The sequence below is a fragment of the Furipterus horrens genome, unplaced genomic scaffold (assembly GCF_987537825.1).
Source record: "Furipterus horrens unplaced genomic scaffold, mFurHor1.1.pri manual_scaffold_15, whole genome shotgun sequence".
Lineage (NCBI taxonomy): Eukaryota > Metazoa > Chordata > Mammalia > Chiroptera > Furipteridae > Furipterus > Furipterus horrens.
This window is the reverse complement of record NW_028327185.1, coordinates 22384338-22406144: the sequence shown is the minus strand read 5'-3', so window position 1 is coordinate 22406144 and position 21807 is coordinate 22384338. Positions and strand designations below refer to the sequence as shown.

The 21807-nt window shown below is 50.3% G+C and overlaps 1 protein-coding gene across 1 annotated transcript in view; it reads left to right on the top strand.

The window, feature by feature from the left end:
* NID1 (nidogen 1) overlaps window positions 1-21807 on the top strand; it is a 72522-nt gene that overhangs the window by 26244 nt on the left and 24471 nt on the right. Inside the window, exons 6-12 of the mRNA XM_090263162.1 lie at window positions 3792-4043; window positions 6065-6265; window positions 8413-8658; window positions 10376-10519; window positions 14230-14355; window positions 19796-19945; window positions 20942-21064. Coding sequence (XP_090119288.1) covers window positions 3792-4043; window positions 6065-6265; window positions 8413-8658; window positions 10376-10519; window positions 14230-14355; window positions 19796-19945; window positions 20942-21064 — 1242 coding nt within the window. The remainder of the gene's footprint in view (window positions 1-3791; window positions 4044-6064; window positions 6266-8412; window positions 8659-10375; window positions 10520-14229; window positions 14356-19795; window positions 19946-20941; window positions 21065-21807) is intronic.

Genomic DNA, 21807 nt, shown 5'->3' with positions numbered 1-21807 from the left:
TGCTGTAGCTATCGTTAAATCAGTTTTTTAATTTACTAAAAAACAAAAGCTTCCTTCCAAGTCACAATTAGATAAAGTGGGTTTTGTTGAATACTAACTTCGGCAATGAAAGAAAATTTTGTATAGTTATGTTAATTTGGGGGGATGTTTTACACTTTTATAAATGTATTTTCTGTTTTCTCCCAAATCACGCACCCCAGGGGTGGTGAGCCTGCGCTCTTTTGTTTTAGGCTTGGCTTTTATAACCAAGGAGAAGCTTCCAAAATCCACAGCAAAGGCTTCTTCTCACAGAGCAATCTCAGTAGCTCCCCCCGGGCCAAGTGCCAGAGCTGGAAGTGCTGAGCAGGGCACTGGGCAGCGAGCTCAGCTATGACAAACCATCCCGCCCCACATTTTAACATCGCATGCACTCCCCATAAGAGGTTCATGGTTTAAATATTTGTTGGATTCTACGTGGTTTAAACATTTGTTGGATTCTTGCTGCTTTGACACATTTTTCTAGCTCAGACTTTGGTTGAAAAAAATTGGTTTCCTTGACTTGGTTTTCCTGCTTGTTTCTGTGATTTTTTGGGGGATGTGTTTTTTCCATGTTTGTCTGGCATGACAGTCCGTGTGCTGAAATGCTCCGTGTGTCATGTAGTGTTCACTTGTGTGTCACTGTTAGCGCTCGGGCACTGAATGAGCCAAAGGCCTTCGGGATGTGGTGGTGATGGCCAGGTGCAAGCCGTCTGTCTGGGGTTACTCAGCAACTTCCCTTCGCACTCCCTTCGCACAGGAAACTGCAGAGGCTGAGTGGGGGCTGGGCATGAAAGCCCTGTCCCTAGTAATTTCTAAGAAGATTTGTATGCTCAGCAACCGATGGAATTTAATCTACCTCCAACCTGAACAGTCCAACGTAACAGATCTACCTCTTCAGTTTTTTTTAAAGATGTAACGAACACACTTATTTAAAGTACACAGTTTTGTGGTTTTTAGTATATTCACTAGGTTGTACAACTGTCATGATACCTAACTTTAGAACATTTTCATCACTTCAGACAGAACTCTGTGCCCATTAGTGGTCTCTCTTAGTTCCCCCAACCCCCCAGTCCCTGGCGGCATTCTGTCAATATGGCTGCTCCTGTTAATGGACACCTCACGTGAATGATATCATACAGTATGTGACCTTTTATGTTTGGATTCATTCACGCAGCATAAGGCTTTCAAGATTGATCATGTTTTAGTGGGTGCCAGAGCTTTGTTCCTTTTTCCCTGCTAAGTAATATTCCATACCATGGATACATCACATTTGGTTCCATTATCCATTGATGGACACTTGGGTGGTTCCTATTTTGGCTGTTATGGTTAATGCAGCTAAGAAGGTTTGTGTACAAGTCTTTGTGTTTTCTGTTCTCTTGGGAATATACTCAGGAGTTGGAATAGCTGAAAATCCACAATGAAATCTTATTCTTAAATAACAAACTCTTTGGGGAGAACAATGTGGTGGGGAGGGGGGGGTTTGGGACAACTGTAATAGTGTAACAGAACCCCTGGGCTGCTCCAATTGAAACAGAACCCACGGGCTGTTTAGTTAGCGGCCTGATTCCCCGCCGCCAGAATTATAACTCTCAATACCAGAGTTTGGTGAAAAGAAAAAGAATTGTTCATTTGCACATAGTTCTGCCTCCCCCTCCCAGACCTGGCCAATCTTAAGAAAGTCAGAAACACTGTTTCCCTACTTCCTAGGCACAGTTCAGCTTTACCAGTAGCTGCCAATCACTCAGTTCTGATTGGGGAGGTCCTTTCTGTGCTGTGGTGCCCTCCAGCTCTCAATGCAGAATCGCCTGGATTCTCAGCCTCCTTGTAAACTGCCTTCTTCCTGCAAACCTCATGGATCTCCTCTCCTTCTCAGAACCGCATGGCAAGAACTTCTTTAAGCAGCCTGGAGACCCCTTCTCCAAGCCACATGGAGGGAGCGAGCACCTTAAAGCAGCCTGGAGAGACCTGCTCCTCCAAGCCACATGGAGGGAGCACGCCAGCTGTCTCCTCATTTGTTAGGTTGGCTGTCTCCTCGTCGCTTAGTTCTCCCACTGGATCCTTGATTTGTTCCCTCTTTTGGGCCATACTTCTCTGTCTCCTCACCTTGACAGGTTCTTGTGTTTGATGGCCTCTGTGTCTTAGGTAGAGCTGTTGCACCTGTTATGTGGTAAGGGGCAGAACCTTAGGTATTCATCAGTATGAGTGACCCATTTTACCATGTTGTGGTGCTGTGTGTGGGGGAGGGGTCAGAGAGGGAACAATGCCACTTGCTCAGCACTTGCCCCTTTTCCAGGTACTTCTCTTGCTTCCCACATGGGATTGGCGCCTCTCTAGCTGTTGCCTTGGCTGTCATTCCCAGAGTGGTGGGTCTGTGGACGTTCTAGGCCTGTGGGGGCCCTTTAAATAACCTGACTCTAATGAGAGACTGGCAATTTCTTTCTCTGCCCCACCCCCCACTGGTCTGCACAGTCAGAAGCAATGAGGCTTTATTTTCTCTGGCACTGGAGCTGTGAGCTGTGTGGTCTGGTCTGGTGTTGGGAGCACTCCCCAGGTGTCCCTCCTGACTTTTTAAAATGAGTGACAGTGCTTTCCACCAGCCTGCCACTGCCGCCGCCGCTGCTGCCACCACTGCTGCCACCACCACACTGTGTCCTCTCTGCCCTGGCTTCACCCCTCCTACCTGTCTGAATGAGTATTTCTTCTTTATATCTTTGTTTGTTGAACTTCCATGCAGCTTGATTTTCTGGAACTTCTGGTTGTCTCTAGTTTTGAGGTAGTTGTATTCCTTCTTAGTTGTGGAGGGAGATACAGCGTGTCTGTCTAGGCCTCCATCTTGGCCAGGAGTGCCCCAGCAAACTCTTTTGTGATGGAGGTCATATAGCCTTCAGTTTTCTTATTCAGATACAAGAACAACTTAAATTCTTTAGAGCTTATCTTTTCCTGATTAAACAGTAATAAACATATACAAATTATAAATATTCAAACATTATAGAGACATATAGTGTAGAAACTAAAAGTCCACCACATCACCCTGAGTGAACCACTGGGAGCAGTTTTGTGTATATCTCTCTTCAGATTATTCTCACCTAGGGATATGTCAGCGTTTTTTGTTAATATAACTTTTAAGACAAAAACAATGTCCTGCATACACTGTGGCATTTTATGCAGAAAACTTTTAGGTTTGCCACAGTAGATCTCACATCTGTCCCAGTTGTCTGAACAGAGCGATCAACACCCATCCCCATCCACAATCGGGTCTGGGTCAAAGGGCACGTTTGTGTGGCTGGAACGAGCTGCCTGCCAGGCCCGAGTGTGCTGACTTGGGCTGCGAGAAGCCCCAGGGCTCAGACAGGCAACCAAAGGCCCCACATTCCCAGAGCCGTCCAGTTCAGCCCCCCTATTCCAGTGAAATCACTAGTTCTGTTACGCTCTCCAGGGTGATCAATTTTATGTCCCTAATTCTAGGTCACCCATGATTCTGCTCTTCTCCTGAGGTTACTTCATGTGCCCCTGAAGCTCCTCCGTCACACGGCTCCCGTTGGAGCCCTGTCGTGCTGCTGCTGTCAGTTGGCGTGGGAGGCAGAGACAGGGCGCTGGAGTCTCTCAGGTTCATGCGCACAGGCGAGGTGCTGCCTTCTGGGGGGAGCAAGGACTTCTGCTGACTCCAGAGCCCTTGATCCCAGGGCTGTTTTGCCACTTTGCCTTATAGGGATGGTCCTACCAGACATTATTCTCTTGTAAAAGGCTGGTTTCTTCCTCTGGCTCTTGTTCAGGTTCCCCCCAGCGAGTTAATGGCAAGGTGAAAGGAAGGATCTTTGTGGGGAGCAGCCCAGTCCCCATTGTGTTCGAGAACACGGACCTGCACTCCTACGTGGTGATGAGCGACGGGCGCTCCTACACGGCCATCAGCACCATCCCGGAGACCGTGGGCTATTCCCTGCTTCCCCTGGCCCCCATCGGAGGCGTCATTGGATGGATGTTTGCAGTGGAGCAAGATGGATTCAGGAACGGGTTCAGCATCACGGGTATGTGTGTAAGGTGTTAAAATCAGTGGGTACAGCAGACCTGGGGAGGAATGGGAGGGAACTCTGTGTCTGCCAATAACTTACGATGAGTGTTGCGTGGCGCTGGGAATATGATGTTGTAAAATTATCAGTACTTTGTCATTAATATGTATTAACTGAGACCGTCTAGAACTGTATCTGGACCAGGGATCCAGAAGTCTCCAGCAGGGCAGGTGATGCCACCTCGCATACACTCACAACCCCAGGTTGGGGGCTCGCAGGCTCCTCCTCCTGCTTATCTAGAGGCCTCCACATTCCAAACCAATCTGAAACTGATGTTTGGCATTTTCCCAGTATCTCTTTGGAAGAAAGGAACCTGTCAGTTCCTGCTGGTAAATGCATTCTTTGCAAGTCAGGGAACCTGAGTCTCCTTGGATGGAGCTTCTTAGAGATGGGCCCTGTCAGGGAGAGCTCAGTCTTTAGGAGGCACACGCGGGAGGTGTTTGGGGGGACAGTTCCCGGGTGTAGTGGTGACCTCTCTCATGCTCTGCCCATCCATGCATGTCGGAGGCCCTTTCCTGGGAACCGCTCAGGTGGGAGAGCCTCTGTCCTTCATCTCTGGGCACTTGCAGGACCTAGGGCCTGTTGGCCGGGGCACAGGTACGTAGCCGCTGCCCTGACTGCCTAGCGCTGCCCTCTCCTTGCCGCCTGGCTCGCTGGAGCCCCAGCCAGGGCTTGAAAGCAGGGTCTCTAGAATGTACACCGTAACCGTCCAAAAGTCACAGACAACAGACACTCAGCTTCCTGATGTGTGGCCATTGTAAGAGAGGAGAGGCTCTATGTTTGAAAAGGGGTGAACCTACCCATCAGGTATCTCATTTGCAGCCCACTGGTTTTCCTCCCTATTCCTCAGGCATATGTATCCTGAGTATTACAACCACATTCATGCCCGTTGTAGACATAGTAAAGCTTTAAGTCAGACCCACGCACCCTCCTCCTCCCCGCAGAGCCTTCTACAGCATGAGGCTTTGCAACGGGCACCTTCGGCGGGCTAGGGAGTCTCCGGAAGCTCCCACAATGGCAAAGCTTTGTCCCACAATGGTTCTGAGTTGCCCCAGATCCTGTGTTGTCAGCTGGATATTCCCTCAAAGCCTCTATAAAGCAGGAGTTGTCAATTTTTTCTGCAAAGGGCCAGATAGTAAATATTTTAAGCTTTGCCAAATACTTCAGGCTATGCAGCCTCCGAGAGAAAGCAGCCATAGAAAATGCAAAGGAATGAGCAGGACTGTGTTCCAATAAAACTTTATCAGTGGGCACGGAAATGTAAAGGTCATGTTATTTTCATGTGTCACGAGATATTATTGTTTTGACTTACAAATGTGAAGACCATTCTTAGGTCAAGGGTTGCCGGCAGATGTTGCCCTGGGCCTGGGGTGCCGGCCCTGCCTTGGGAAGTGTGCACAGCTCGGGGAGGGAGGAGCTGAAAGAGGGGAGTACTTTTGCTGCCTGTCTGGGCTGCTGCCCTGCGCAGACCCGGGGAGCTCTGAGCCAGCACCCTGGTGTGTGCTCCTGGGTGGTTCTGGTACTGCTGGCGGTGTGCCCCGAAGAAGCACCCGTCCTGATCAGGACTTGGCGTCTTGGAGCACTTGGCATCCAGCAGAGCACTGTTGAATGCACTTCCTCTCCTCTCATTTCCACAAGATAGACTATCCCTCTTTTCATCAGGAATTGCAGGCTCAGTGGCTTCAGTTCACTCAGCCAGTACTTGGCACAGCTGGGTGTCAAACCCTGGTCTCCTGCTTTTTCCAGCACAGCCCCTGAGCTGACCCATCTCGGATGCTGGTTCTCTCTGTGCATGACTTAGTTGGGGCACATGAAGTTCCCGCTCTGTCCTCAGGTGTCACCAGCCCCATTTCTACCAACCAAACTGAAGCACGTGCAGAGGAGTGAGCCCCGCACCTCAATGACCAGCCCTGTGAACCTGGGCGGGCCCAAGGGTGGCTTCCATGATGGCGAAGTGACAGACTGACTTTGCTTTCCAGGGGGCGAGTTCACCCGCCAGGCGGAGGTGACCTTCGTGGGGCACCCGGGCAAGCTGGTCATCAAGCAGCGCTTCAGTGGCATCGACGAGCACGGACACCTGACCATCGACACGGAGCTGGAGGGCCGCGTGCCGCTCGTCCCAGCCGGCTCCTCGGTGCACATCGGGCCCTACACGGAGCTCTACCACCACTCCCGCGACGGTGAGGGGCGACAGCCTGAGCTGCTGCCGGCCCCGGGCTGCGGCGGGGGAGACCGAAGTCACCTGTCCCCCAACGACAAACACAGTACACGCTCACTCTGGGAGAGTTTACCCCAGAAAGAAGATAAGCATAACTTAGAGTTGCAAAACCAGACATAACGCTTATTAAATTTCAGTGGGTTTCCTTTTAGCCTTTTCCCTAGTGTGTGTATACACATCTAAAACACCCCAGCATATATAATATCCCAACGTAAGTATCTCAGCACATTACCTAACTTCAGAATATGGGAACATAATTTTATTATGCTTTACAGCTATATGTAGTTAGCTTTTTATTTTTAATAATATTAAGTTTACAGAAAAGTTGAAAATAGTAAAATTACCCTGCTTGCTTCACCAGTTACTGGCACTTTGCCATGTTTATCATTCTCTCTCATGCATATATATGTATATATTTTGAGAGTAAGTTGTAGACATCATGGTCCTTCTTTTTCTTTTAATTGTATTTTTTTCCATCACCATTTATGCCCCCATCCTTCTTCAACCCCCACCCCTCCACCCCCCACCCTGCAGTCACCATACTGTCGTCCGTGTCAATGAGTCCTTTCTTTTTTTTGGCTCTATCCTCCCCACCCCCACCCCGAGACAGCGTGATCCTTTATCCCCTAAATATGTCACGTGTTTTCCTAGGAACAAGAACATTCTTTTGCATGGTCGCAGTACAGTGATTAAAATCAGGAAATTTAACATTGATGCAATACTACTATATAATCTACAGTCAGATATATAGTCTTCATTTAAATTAAATTGCAATCACACCACATTATTATATCTTCACTTTCCCAGTTAATGTCAAATCAGGAATATCTTATGGTTTTATTAAGTAGGCTTTGAAAACATTTTTCAGTGAATTTATATGATGCTATTGTGTGGCTACTAATTTAAATCATTCTATTTTCTAAAACTTGGTTATTTCCCATTATCCCTTCTCATGATGAACTGAAATGACTTTCTTCATCATAAATCTTGACCAAATTTCTGATTCTTTTCTAAGACTCAATTCCTAGAAATCGCAGTGCTGAGTCAAACAATAAGAGCTTTTTCAAGGCTCTTATTAAATTGCCCCCTAAAAGGCTGTACCAGGTCCCCAGGCTCTGCGGTGGGATGGGCTCTCCTGGGCCGAGGTGGGTGACGAGGCGGCCGGTGAGCAGCAGCACCCCAGCCTGCAGCCACCCTGTGGGCAGAAGGTGTTTCTGGCAGCCCAGCACGTGGGAGCTGGACGAGAGGCAGCGCACACGAATCTTATTTATCCTCTGGCTTTATTTTGTATTGCAGTGGAGCACACAAATATAAAGAGTCTTTTATACTTTTTAAAAAAATAGGAAGTTGAGAGTTTCATGGAAGGGGTGAAAAGCCAGCTCTTCTGAGTGGGAAAGACTGTCTCTCTTCTCTATTGAGGTTTTCTCCCAGCACTTAGTAATTTTTCAGGAATTGGCTACTGAAATCCACTTAATGTCTTATTCCTAAAGTATCAGTGAATTGCTTAATCTAGGGTTATATATAGTAACCACTACTTACTGACTCCTAAGTGAATCATTTCTGTAAAGCAGTTAGCACTGCGTTGGTCAGAGGGCGATTGCCCCATAAGGCCTAGTTGATCGTAATAGTATGAGCCTGCTCGTTTCCAGAAACTTGACGTACATTACCTCATCCTCGCCCCAGCCTAGGCTGGAGAAGGAACTGAGGCTGGAGAAGTCAGTGACTGGCCTGTGATCACACAGGTTATGAGTGATGGCTCGAGGTGTGATTTCAGGTGTATCTTCCTCCAAGAGTGTGCTCCTTCCAGCAGATCTTAATCTTTAGGCTGGTTCTGGCAGCTTAGGAATTTATAGAGAAGCACTTGATGGTAAAAGCAACAAATGTTACTGATGCAAATAACACCAATAATAGTGTGGGAAACCTAGGTAGCAGGAACCTCCATGTAGACATAACGAGTCTTATTTACCTGCTCCACCTGCTGTCCCTTCTGGAAGCTTTGTGGCAGGAGACACTGCTAATGGTTTTGGAGCTCTGTATGAAGCCTCTTGCATCCTTACGCTCTCTCCTTTGTCCCCCGCCTTGTGTCCCTCCTGCCCTCCCCCATCCCAGTGATCACATCCTCATCCACCCGGGAGTATACCGTGACAGAGCCGGCGCGGGACGGTGCCGCCCCGTCCACCGTGCACACTTACCAGTGGCGCCAGACCATCACCTTCCAGGAATGTGTCCACGACAGCTCCAGGCTGGCGCCGCCCAGCACGCAGCAGCTCTCGGTGGACAGCGTGTTTGTGCTGTACAACCGGGAGGAGAGGATCTTGCGCTACGCTCTGAGCAACTCCATCGGGCCTGTGCGGGGTAAGAGACGGAGGCTCAGGCTGGGCGTTGCGTGCCCGCGCGTGTGTCTGTGCTCTGTGACATGCTGTTTTCTTGTCTCTAACTCTCAGTAAGAAAGAAAAGTATGCAAAAATATCTCCTAACAGAAAAGAAAGGCCTGTTATCTGTGATCCAGGGTGCTTACCTGTGAGCTATCTTACAGAGCCGGCCATCCAAGGCTGCAGCTTTCAAGGGGCTTTCAAAACACTCTTCACACCCAGCCCCAGAAGGAGCGTGTGCTCAGGGCCAGAGGGAATCTGAATAAAACCCGATGAAAACCAGGCACACCCGCCACCACCCACTGCCCTGTGCTGGCACATTGTGGGTGCTTCTGGCTGCGGGAAAGGAGCTGGCATTTTGGGGAGCTCTACCGTGACATCTGCGTCAGACCTCACATGGTCCCAGTCTTCATGCCCCAGGGGTTCTGCATATTTGGGGTCTGGGCATTAAGGCCTCTCTTAGTTCTTTTGATTCTCCCACCACACCCAGGTCACTTCTCCAGCTGATGAAGTTTGTCCTTGTCTAGTTCCGTGGAGCAGAAGGAGGTCGGTGTCTTCTCCCTCCTTGACCACTGCAGCTCTAGACATCAGGGGTTGGCACCTTTGTTGCTAAATGGCTGAATCGTAACTATTTTAGGCTTTGCCAACAATCATCCAGTGTCTGGCAAACCTCAGCACAAAAGCAGCCATAGACCGAATGCAAGCAGACAGATGCAGTGGTTTCCAATGCAACTTGATTCGCAAAGAGGCGAGGGCCAAGGGATGCGGTTTGCAACCCAGAGGCGCTGGTCTCCTGCCCCATATTTTTGCTGCGCTCATTGTCATTATACCTAACTGGCCGTAGGACAACATTGGTGCAAAAAGAGGTAAACAGCTCTCGCACCTGCGGCGCATGGCCAGGACCCCCGTGACGGCACACTGCCGGACCCCCGTGAGCACCCTAATGGCTTTGGAATCGAAGCGAAAGGCCACCTCTGCGCATTCCCTTCCCCTGCGGTCTTTCAGTGGGAGAGAGAGGTTAAATAGCGGTGGTCTGGAAATGGTTAGCACTTCTTCCAGGTGCCAGGATTTTTGCCCTTGATGTTGCTGGTTTCTTGTTTGGTAACAAGGGCCTGGGGGGCAGGAGGGAGGCACGGGCCCCAGGGAGCAGGCGAGCGCTTAGGGACCATCACGGAGACCAGTGGTATCGCATCTGTACATGTGTTCACATAGTTTGTATTTCCCAATAGGTCTTTTTAATTTTATGATGTTGTTAATGTCCCTCTTCTGTGTCATGATTTTGTCTTTTATTTTAAGGATTTTGTTTATTTTTTAGAAAGAGGGTAAGGGAGGAAGAGAAACATCAATCAATGTGTGAGAGGAGATACATCCATCCATTGCCTCTCACGCCCCCAATCAGGGACCTGGCCCACCACTCGGGCATGTAACCCAGCTGGGAATTGAACCAGCAGCCTTTCGGTTCGCAAGTGGGTGCTCAGTCCACTGAGCCATACCAGCCAGGGCTGAGTTTGTCTTTTTTAGGGCAAGATTGCCTTACGGCCCGTTCTGTGGCAGAGATGCTGGCTGGGAAGATGCCCTAGTGGAAGCACCTGGTCCAGGATCCCGAGGCTCTCTAGGCCTCCCCTGCCTTCCTCTCCGTGGGGGGTGGAACCTGTGAGTGTGTCTGAGGACTCACCTGGTTAATGTCTCTGTCCTTGCAGAAGGCTCCCCGGATGCCCTGCAGAACCCTTGCTACATCGGCACTCATGGGTGTGACACCAACGCAGCGTGTCAGCCCGGCCCTGAGAACCAGTTCACCTGCGAGTGCTCCATCGGCTTCCGGGGAGACGGGCACACCTGCTACGGTACAGCCTCGGTTCTGATGTCGGGGGGAGGGGGAAGGGGAGGCCACATCCCGGAACCTGATTACCACGGGAGGGGACGAGGTTCCTGAGATGAGCACTGATGGCATGCCACTCGGTGTCCCCTCGGGAACGTTGGGGCCCTGCCCCTTTCTTTGCACTGGTCTAAGCAGCAGAGCAGAATTTGTGAGGCACACTCCACGCAGGGGTAAAGGGAAGCTAAAGTCAGCCCTGTTTGTAACCCGGAGTGTGACGTCCTCGGGCACGCTGTGAGCTGTTTCACAGACACCACCTCATTTAACTCAGCGGCTGTAATGAGACTGTCATTTCTGTCTTTTTAAAAATTATTTTTAATTGTGGTAAAAGATACACAATATAAAATTTACCATTTAACCAATTTTAAGTGTAGAGTTCAGTGGCGCTGAGTATACTCACCTTGTTGTGTGAACATCACCCCCGTCCACCTCTGAACTCTCTTTATTTGTGAAACTGAAGCTCTCTTCCCATTCAGCTACTTCCCATTCCTCTGCCCCCAGCCCCTGGCAAGTGCCATTCTACTTGCTATGAATTTGCCTGTTCTAGGGACCTCATATTTGTGTGATCATATAGTAACTGTGCTTTTGGAACATGCCTATTTCACTCAGCATCACTTTGTCAAGGTCCATCTGTGTTGTCACATGTGTCAGAACTTCATTCCTTTTTCAGGCTGAATAATATTACATTTTAAGGATATGCTACATTTTTTAAATCCATTCATCTGTCTATGGACACTTCGGTTACTTCAACTTTTTGGCTGTTGCGAATAATGCTGCTGTGAGCATGGCCATGCAAATATCTATTTGAGTCCCTGCTTTCAACTTGGGTTTATATGCAGAAGTGGAATTGCTGCTTCTTGGGGTACTGTATGCTAGGGTTTTTGAGGAGCCATCACACTTTCCCACAGCAGCTGCACCATTTTTTCATTCCATCGGCAGCCGTGCGCAAGGGCTGCAATTTCTCCACATCCTCACCAGCATTTCTTTTCTGTCTTTTTGTCTTGTTTTGTTTTGTTTTTTTGATAGTGGTCATCTGGGTGGGAAATCCATTCCTCTTTGTATAGATGGGAAAATTGAGGCTTGTTAATGTGAGCACCTGACCATATTGGAACTCGAATCTGTGACTCCAGTGTGCATGTTAAGCTGTCTTCTTATTGAACACATTTTATTACTTATAGTTTAATTTCAGAGATTTTCCTGTAGACAGCCTGATATTTACATGTTTGTTATTAGATTGTAATCTGCTACCAAGAGTCACTTAGATGACTCCCAACTCAGTGAAGAGTCCAAACACTGCAGGCAGCCAGTGTGAGAATGGCAGGGTCTTCCAGCTGTTCTACCTCAGCTGCACCAAGGGTTCGCGAATGATGTGCGGAATGCTAGAAGTAAGTCTCCCCAGTGAAACGAGGGGTGCACACATGCATGTTTGGCCAGAACCATAAGCAGCCCTCTTGAAGGACTGGGTATAAGAATCTGGTGAGCCCAGCAGCCTTGGCATTTGGGAGTAATGCCTTGAGTCTGGAACCCCATGCCTCCAATTAACGGTGAACTTCACATGCTGATTTAACGTGAAGGTTGAAAAACCCTGTGTTGCTGTGTTTGTGCCAGAGTGAGACAGCAACAGGCTATACAGCTGTTTAGCCAGCTTACTGGTGACTTCGTACGTGTGGGAGAATCCAATCTGAGAATTACAAAAAAATAAAAAAATTATTTAAAAAAAAGGAATTAAGAGTAAAGAAGACAATGAAAAGAAAAAGAAAATCTGAGAATTATCTTCCTAGTGACATACCGCTGGGGTGGGGATGTAGCTCCTGCTCACTTCAGATCAGAGCTCCCCAGTATTTCCCAGAGAGCGGTGGTTCCGGGCAGCTTGGAGCAGCACGATGCTGCTGTGCATGAGAGCAGAGACCCCAGGGCTGAGAGGGTGGGGGCGGGCACCCTGCAGCCTGGGGGTGCCCTCATTTCTCCAGTGGGAGCCTATGCCCCCTTAGTCTTTATGGAGCCCTGCCGCAACTTCATCAGCCACCCGAACAGTAGCAAAGCGTAGAGACACCCCCACTTGCTGCTGCTGCTGAACCCCGGCCTCTGTACTTTCACTCTCTGAGCCTGAGCAGGTGTCCTGGGAGCGCTTGCTTTGCTTCCCCAGGCACGACCGCCTGTCCTCGGCGTGATCTGCCGCTGTCATAGAAAACCCTCTGGTGTCCTCGCCCGACAGGACAGGTGGCCTTGTGTGCATCTGCTTTTGTCCTGTGGTTAGTCCTCTTTCTGGCAGATTAGCACCGTGGAATGTGGGTTCACTTCCAGTGAGGCCGCGCTTTGTTCTGGGTCAAAGTGTTCATGCACTGAGACACTGGGCTGTTGATAGGAAATTGCATTAAACAGACCACTCATGTATTCTCTTGTTCTGGAAAGGGCTGGCGCGGAGAGTGCGTCGGAGGCCGTGTAGTCCAGCGTGCGCAGCACTGATGCGGTGACAGGGGACATCCACAGGCTGGTGGGGTTGTCCCCACAGGAATCTGCAGATTTCCAGTTGAATCACAGAGCGCTAGTGCTTAGCAGAATGGCTTCCGCATATTTCTCATCTGGGCATCTGGAAAGCTAGTTTGGGATGATCTCTCAGAGAGTGACTTAGCGTGCACAGGCATTGAACAAACCAAAACAACATTGCTGTCTCAGAGAGCCTGGCCTAGAGAGCGACAAATGGGGGAAACTTAGAGTTGTGGAAAGTATGTGAAAAGTAGCTACTCTGGGGAAAAAAAAAAACAAAAAAACGTCAAAAAGGGAGTCGTAATTAATTACAAGAACAATCCAGGATTTCCCTGTTGGGTTAGAGAATGATTTGTCTGAAAGGAAATCTCATCCCAGAGACATGCTTGACCAGGGGCTGAATGATAATAATTTTCAAGCAGATGCTGTGATGTTTTGTGAGGGACAGTTAGCACCAACTCACGATTTCACTGGAGGAAGAATTCACGTGTTGGTCTCAGTTTAGAGAAGGGAGGATTTAAATTGGACTGTGGGAAGAATTTCCAAACTGCAAGGACCTTGGGACATTGGTAGGGGGGTTGCTAGGTGTCGCCCGCTCGGGTCCTGCGTGGGGTGGAGGTGGTGCCGGGGCCGTCACCACACTTTCCGTAACACACACGTTCCCTGTCCGTAAAGCTTCCAGGGTGACTGGCAATTGGAAAGGTTCGGGGGTGAATTTGTCCTGTCCTTGGCAGGGGCACGGGAGCCTTGGGGCCCTGCCGTCTGCACACTGAGGCCAGACACCTGCGCCGGAGCGTCCTGTGTGCTGTGGGGCAGGGGCAGGGGCAGCCGAGTGGTCTTTTCCTTCCGTGCTGGTGGCACAGCGGCCGCCGGTGGGTGAGCTGCGATGTCCACACCCGCTGAAGCCCCGTCTCCGCGCTGCTCCTGCTGGCAGAAGCAGCCGCCTCGGGCGGAGCTCTGCTCCTTACCCTTCCAGCTGTGCCGGGGGCCAACGTCCTGCCTGAGGGCTCATGTCTGAGTCATTCCACAGAAACATTCGTGGCATTGTGTTTTCAAAAAGCTGAACCCCATTGTGTTTGGGTTCTTGCCTGGGTTCCGGTCCACTCACAGGCAAAAGTCCTTTCTATTTTATTATAGGTAGTGATGTGAAGGGGTTTAAAACAAGTCTTCATTTTAAAAAATTTGCTGTAGATATCGACGAGTGCGCAGAACAGCCCGCGGCCTGTGGGAGCCACGCCATCTGCAATAACCACCCGGGGACCTTCCGCTGCGAGTGTGAGCAGGGCTATCGGTTTTCGGAGGAGGGGACGTGTGTGGGTAAGTTCTGCAGGTCTGACGGTTCCTGGTCTTTGTTCATGTGCCGCGCGTCAGCGCCTGTGGAAATGTGCCACTGCAGGGGGCAGGTGCTGAGGTCTGGTGTGGGGGAGCAGTTTCCAAAGCTGAATCGGACTTTGTCCCTTTCCTCCAACTCCCTGGAGAGTCACCCAGACGCAGGAGGAATTAGTGCTGTTACTGTTCACACTAGTAACACCTGCACCTCACCTGTCCCAAGCTTTGTATCACATTCCGTTCTAACAAAGCTATCTTTGATTCTTTTCATTATTCTTTTAAGAGCTGTTAAAGCAATTAGACTTGTTTTCCCTTAAATGAGTGGCCTTGGGATTCCTGTGGAGGGACTCCTGTCATTTCCTGCCTTGGTTGACTTCTTCCTGATTTGCATCTGCAAGTCCATGTGGGGCCATTCTGCATCTCAATGTTGGTTTTACAGCAACTGTAGTAACAGGTCTATTTAGCTTTATCAAAGTAAACAAGCTGAGGCTGTGAATTAGGCTAATTATGCTTCAGCGGTTCTCAACCTGTGGGTTGCGACCCCCAATATGCTTTAGGTCAGTGGTTCTCAACGTTCCTGATGCCACAACCCTTTAATACAGTTCCTCGTGTTGTGGTAACCCCCAACCATAAAATTATTTTTGTTGCTACTTCATAACTGTAATTTTGCTACTGTTATGAATTGTAATGTAAATATCTGATATGCAGGATGTATTTTTATTGTTACAGATTGAACATAATTAAAGCATAGTGATTAATCACAAAAACAATATGTAATTATATATGTGTTTTCCGATGGTCTTAGGCGATCCCTGTGAAAGGGTTGTTCAACCCCTAAAGGGATCATGACCCACAGGTTGAGAACCGGTGCATTAGGTGGATGATGATTTGGTGGTGATGATGATGATGGGCCATCTACAAAGAGCCAGGTTGTTGGACTTTTTCCTGCTGCTGCACTTTGAACTGTTGGTTGCAGGATTTTCAAGTTCAAAGACTCTTGGATATGTTCAGTCAGGCAAGTAGTGTGCCGAATGGGCCATCTGAATTCAACATTTCTTCCCGATTTAAAGCAGATTTCTCTTTTACGGCCTCAGTGATCCATCTCCTTGCCCTGCTTTGCTGTTTGCTCAACCCTAGTGTGCTTTCTGTTTGCTCCGCCTTGGAGCTCAGATGAGGCTGCCGAGGTCACAGGGCAAGGTGGAGTCTTGAGGCCTGGAGGGAACAGGCAGTTCTCATATTTTGAGTATGACCCAAACATCTGTGAACTGAAAGAGGCCAGTCCCCTTTGCACACAGTTGAGATTTCAGCTCTGCTCAAATTACATCTTTTTTTTTTTTTAAATAGAGAACAACAATTTCTGTGTATCTGGCCTGATTTTCCTCTCTGCTTTTTTTTTAAGTCCTCACCCAAGGATATGTTTATTGATTTTAGAGAGAGAGGAAGGGAGAGAGAGAGAGACAGACAGACAGACAGACATCGATGTGAGAGAGAAACATCAATCTGCTGAACCTGCAGCCTAGGCATATGCCCTGCCTGGGAAGAGAACCCTCACCTTTTGGTGTGTGGGATGATACTCCAGTCAACTGAGCCACCTGGCCAGGGCTCCTCTCTGCTTTTTGACGTGGAGATTCAAAGGTTTGTTTTCCTGGTAGCCCCATTTATGTTACATTTCGGCTCAAACTTGGCTAGTGGATCCTTTACCCCTTGGGTGGTGAAGTGCATGGTCCTGGGACGGGTTTGTGTGAGGCATGATGTCCTGGGTTTCTGGATCCAACCTTTCCTGATGTCCGCACTCACTGGAGGGGCAGGGTGGATGCAAATGTCTATTCACAGGCATTGGGTTTTGAGGAAGACACTTGGGGGATTAGACAGGATCACGGGTTTACTGGGTCCCTGAGCCCTGGCAGCTGCCTCAGGAGCTGCCACTGAGCCTACAAAGAAGCTGTGGGCAGACTCTTGGCCTCTGGCCCCAACCTCCAGGCTTCCATTTTTGTACATGTCAACTTCTGAGTAAGATTTTGTTTGAATAATGGATCCCTTGGCTCAGAAACAAGTGTGGAAACCACCTGAAGATCATGAACTTCCACCAAGACCTGGCACCGTGATGCCTCCTGTGTCTCCCTCTGCCTTCAGACCCCATGCAGCACCGTCCCCTGGGCTCTCCCTCCTTCGGTCGCTCCTTTGAGACGCACTGTGCCTCCCTGGATCCAACCAAGTCGGCTTCAATGCAGCCAAACATGTGGTTCTGGCTACTCACCAGTGGTCAGTGGCGCCTCTTCCAGAATCCTCTTAAAGACACTCTCCCGGCTGGCGGGCTGGGCCAGGAAGGTTTCTCTCTGGGTCAGAGCAGGGATGGGTGAGGAGGCTCTGGGATGGTTAAGAAGCCAGCTGTGAGGGCCAGGGCTCCAGCAGGCCTGTCTGCTGCCAGAAGTCATTGCCTGCTCACTGGAATCTGCCCCCAGGAGGGCCGCTTTGTGGACTTCCATACTTGGCATTTTCTGTACACCTGTGGCTTTCTCTGTTCCGCTAGGTGAAACCTTTTATGGCTAATTAGAGCATACAAAGTATGTTTACGCAACAGGAAGACCAGCATCAGCTAACACGTAAATCGGCTTTATGTGACAGCCTCGACACCGCTCTGAGCGAACATGTGATGCGTGGCCTGGCATGTGGAGTGCAGGGAAATGTGAGGTCCCGCTGATCCTTCACTGGGGCGGCTTTGTGACGTGTATACCTGTCCTGTCAGGTGGGACAGGGCCAGGCTCCGTGTCGCCTCACCCAGCATGCCTGCTCTCCCTTCCTTGCCTGTCATATTGTTGGGAAAAATTATTTTGAAGCATTCATTTTTGTGATCTGATTCCCAGCAAGCAGAGGTAGTGTGAGAGCACCCGACCCAGAGCTCGTTAGGCCCTGCCCTTCCCCTCCTCTCTGACACATGACTTCTTTCCCCAGCATGTCCTCTCTTCTCCCTTATCCCCGACTTTCCGGCCCACCGGGCCTGTTGTGTCTCTCAGGGACCACTGTCAGGTGGTTGGCAGCATTTCAGAGCCAGCCAGCGCTCTGCTCCTTCCCTGTCAGGTACAGTCCCCCAAAAGCGAAACCCCAACTTACAATTCAATTATAATTAATTTTTAATTCCCATTTTGAGCCCAAATTTCTCTCCTTTCCAAAGCTTTTCCCTCCATCCCAGCGGGCAGCGTCCCATTGGTTGAGGGGCCTGGGTTGCAGTCGTAGGAGAATTGTCACCCTGCACGGTCGGGAGCCTTGAGGACAGCCCAGCCGGGCACGGCTGGCCCCTCACCCCCCCGGTGTTCAGGTCTCCTTTAGGTGGTGGGGGTGGCACCTTCTCTTTTGCTGTGATGGGCCAGTGACTGTCCTGTTTTTAAAATGACTCCTCTTCGAAGGAACATAATCAGCAAGACCATCCAGAAACCGTGTTGCGTGAGGACTGGAGAGAACTCCCTGGGCTCCCAAGAGCCTTAGGAAATGCTTTCCTTGTCATTGATGGGAAACAGTCGCTAAAAAATGCTCTGTTTATTTTAAAAATGAAAAAGGTAGAAGTAAACTGTAAAGCTGACTTTTAAAGCTTATTTAAGAAGAAAATCCCTTTGGCATGAAAAGTGCTGTTACATGAAGAAAAACATGATTTAAAAAAATTAAGTTATAAACTGCCTTTTTCTGTAAAGGACTTGAAGATTATGGAAACACTTCAGTGAGGAGGATGGCTGGGCAGGAGCCCCCTGACCTCTAGGGTCTGCAGTGGGGCCTCCTCTGTCCGTAAGGGTGGGGCACAGGGGGGCTCTGAGCAAACATAAAATGATCGCTTACAAGCTATAAATGACATGTATTTGCAGAAAGAGTAGAGAAAATAAAGTGTGGGAGGTCCATCTGCTGGTTGTTCTCTGTCTGAATAGACTTCTCCCACCTTTCTGGGTCACAGCTCTTTGAGAATGTTCCCTCTCTGTTTGTGGGCTGAAGGAGTGATTGTATATTGGGGTGTGGGGTGGGGTTGTAACGGGAGAGAAGAAGAGCATTAGCAATGACAGTAAGTGAGAGAAGAGAGCAGGGGCCAAGGAAGCAGGAGTGTGTCCTTGGACTGGTGGGTTTTCCTGGCTCCTGATTTTCAGACAGGAGTTGGGGCTGCTCGTAGCAATTTACAATCCAGCAGCCCGTGGGCCCATGAGACGTGCGTGATGGTGCGGGTCTCACGGGAGTTCATCAGCATTCTGGGCTCAGGAGTCTGAGCTGTGCGTGCACAGGCTGGGCCTCCACCTGCCAATGTTGGCTGACCTCTCACCTGGCACAGACCTTTGAAGAGCATCCCCTTCTTTACCTGTCCCTTGGCGGTGCTTCCAGCTCTGCCTCGAAGCGCTGTAGGCAAGAGGAACTGGATTAATCCTAGGAGGACTCGTGGAGAAAAACAAGACCTCCTGCCTCTGGGATAACCCAGACACTAAGGCTTCCTCGGAGGGAAGGAAGGTTCTGTTCTGACAGAGGGATGGGGCTCTGTCCTGGGTCTGAGAGCTTTAAAACCAGGAGCTAAATGGCGCCGTGGGGACCGCAGAGCACCTGAACCAGACACTGGAAGTCACCCCTAGATCTCAACCCTTGGTTTCTCTCTTGAGGCTAAAGCTCGGATGGGGGGTTGTTGGAGCACCTGCATGTCACCCACCCACCTCCTGAGCCCTCGTTCCCTGAGTCCTGCCCTCAGGACCCTTAGACAGCAAGAGCCCCCTCTGCTGGGCCTGTCTGTGCTCAGCCTGCTGCAAGTGATTCCTGCCCCACAGGGGAAGAGCAGAAGCTCTGGGATTTACGCAGAGCCATGTGCTGGGCACATGCACACCTGCTGGAAACCCAGGGCTGCCTCCTCCAAAAGCCCACGCTCTGTCGCACGTGTGCTCACTGCCCTGGGAGCTCGTTTCTCCTCCCTCGGTGGGAATGGCTGACCTTGGCTTCAGCACCCTTAGCGACTGTTCCCCCTGCCCAGCGGGCCACGCTCGAGGCACCTGTGGAAGCCTGAGAGCCTCAGCTCCCAATGCTCCCCCAGCAGAGCTGCCCCGGCAGGTGTGCACTTGGGGTGCTCCACCTCCGCATCCGGAGGGTGGAAGTCGGGTGGGAGACCTGGTGTGCAGAGCGGCCTGAGGCAGAGCCCTGGGTGCGACTGGGTGTGAGAGCCAGGCTGTGTGGATGACCTGGTGTGCAAGGACTGAGCAGAGGCGGCATCAGGGTAGGAGGAAGCAGGGGAGTGAGGGTTCCGGCCCAGGGGGAGCAGCGAGTGAAGCCTGAGAGATGCCTGCAGGTCTGAGGTCCAGGCATCTCAGACCTCAGTGGACTACACCCCTGGTGTGGAGGACCCGGGGGTGGGGGTGGGGGGCACTGGGACATCTCAGGGGCCTCCCTCCTGATACTGTGCACCTTGTGTTTGAAGCTATCATGGACCAGCGCCCTATCAACCACTGCACGACGGGCCTGCATGACTGTGACATACCCCAGCGGGCCCAGTGTGTCTACACAGGAGGCTCCTCCTACACCTGCACCTGTTTGCCAGGCTTCTTTGGGGACGGCCGGGCCTGCCAAGGTGCGTGGTCACTCTGATACTTCTCCTTGCATAACTGGGAAAAATGCCCTACGTGGGACTTGCCATATGCTAATTACCAACTCCTCTGGGTTTAAAGGAGCCGTTCTCTCAACACTGTTGGTAAATGAGCTGCATTTTTGTCTCTCTCTCCTAGTCCAAACTATGCCTTTTCCTTTGGGGGCTGTTCTCCTTGAGGAAGACACTTGGCTTCCCCCTGCTCTTTTGTTCCATGTGAGTTGCTCATTCAGGCAACAGACACCTGCTGTCTGCTAGGAGCTCAGGAGATTGCCTGTGTTTTACGAAAAGAAAAGCCATCCTTGCATTCACAGAGCTTGAAGTCTAGCCATTTATTCAGTAAGATGTGTATAGGCATCTGCTCCAGAAGAAGGGAGATCTCCGTACCGAGTGAGTGGGTGCAGAGTCAGAGAGTATCAGTGACTCCGCAGACCCGAGAGCAGTCCCTTGTTGGCTGCTGGGGTGCCCTTTGGGTGGCTTTAGAAAGGTGATGTCACCACAGTGCTCCTGTCCCTTGTTTGGCGAGATTACTTTGTACTACAAAGTATTTCTGAAAAGTCCAAGCCTTTCTAGGAGAGATTATGAGATACTGCCTCTTCGTTACTGAACACGTGAATTTTCTCTAGTCTCTGAGGTTCTTCTGTCCTGCTGTTAATAATCTCCGTAAACCCTCAGACATTTTTTGAAGCTCTCATTTATGATGAGAAGAATCACTTTATGATCGAAAGGAATCTGCCCTTTTTCCTGTTTGCAAGCTTGATTTTTCATGAAAACATTATCACCCAAGTGAGATATTTGTAAATGCACAAGATAGAAATTGGGGACTTAGTGTTTTGCTAATTAAGGCTGAGTGAAGTCTAAATCGCTGTTCCTGGGTCAGCAGCAGGGTCCCGTAGAGTTGAGCAAATGGCTTAGATTACCGTGCAAACCACGAGATCCAGAAGAAGTCTCACTGTCCGGGGCCCGGGGGCCGTTTTGCAGACGTGGATGAATGCCAGCCAAGCCGATGTCATCCCGACGCCTTCTGCCACAACACTCCCGGCTCCTTCTCATGCCAGTGCAAACCCGGTTACCAGGGAGACGGCTTCCGCTGCGCACCTGGAGGTGAGGCATTAGGACCCTGTGGTTGCTGTGTCCGTGAGTATGGAGTGCGTGGCCCTGGGGGCAGGCGGGGTGGGGAAGTGTGGGCTCCGTGTGGGCTCCATGGGGGCTCTGAGGGCTGTCGAGGTAGGAGAGTGGAGCACGGCCACAGTGAACGGGAACGCAGGTGTGTGTCGCTCAACCACAGGGGGTCCCAGACGTGGACCGTAATGGACCCTAACTGTACTGGCAGCCTGGGGTCTGGTCACCCTGGTAACCTGAGCACGCAGTGCGGGGTAAGAGCTGGCCTATAGCAGTCAGGCTTCTCCAGAGAAACAGAAGCAATAGGATGCGTGTATAAATATATATTCATATTAAAGAAATTTATTGTCAGAAACTGGCTCACATGATTATAGGGGTTCGAAAGTCCCCAGATCTGCCTTCAGCCAGCTGGGACACTCAGGAGATTGATGGGGTCATTATGGTGTGAATGCTGCCAGGCTCGAGACCTGGAAAAGCCGATGTTTCCATCTGAGTCTGAAGCAGGAAAACCCCCAGGTCCCAGCCCTTGGGTCGTCAGGAAGGAAGACTTCGTTCTCACTTCGGGAAGGGCAAGCTTTTTGTTCTGCTCCAGCTTCGAACTGATCAATGAGGCCCACCCCATGCGGGAGGGCAGCCTGCCCATGGAGCCTGCGATTACTCTCGTCCCAGACACCCTCACAGGAACACCCTAGATAATGCGTGACCACATGTCTGGGCTGTCTGTG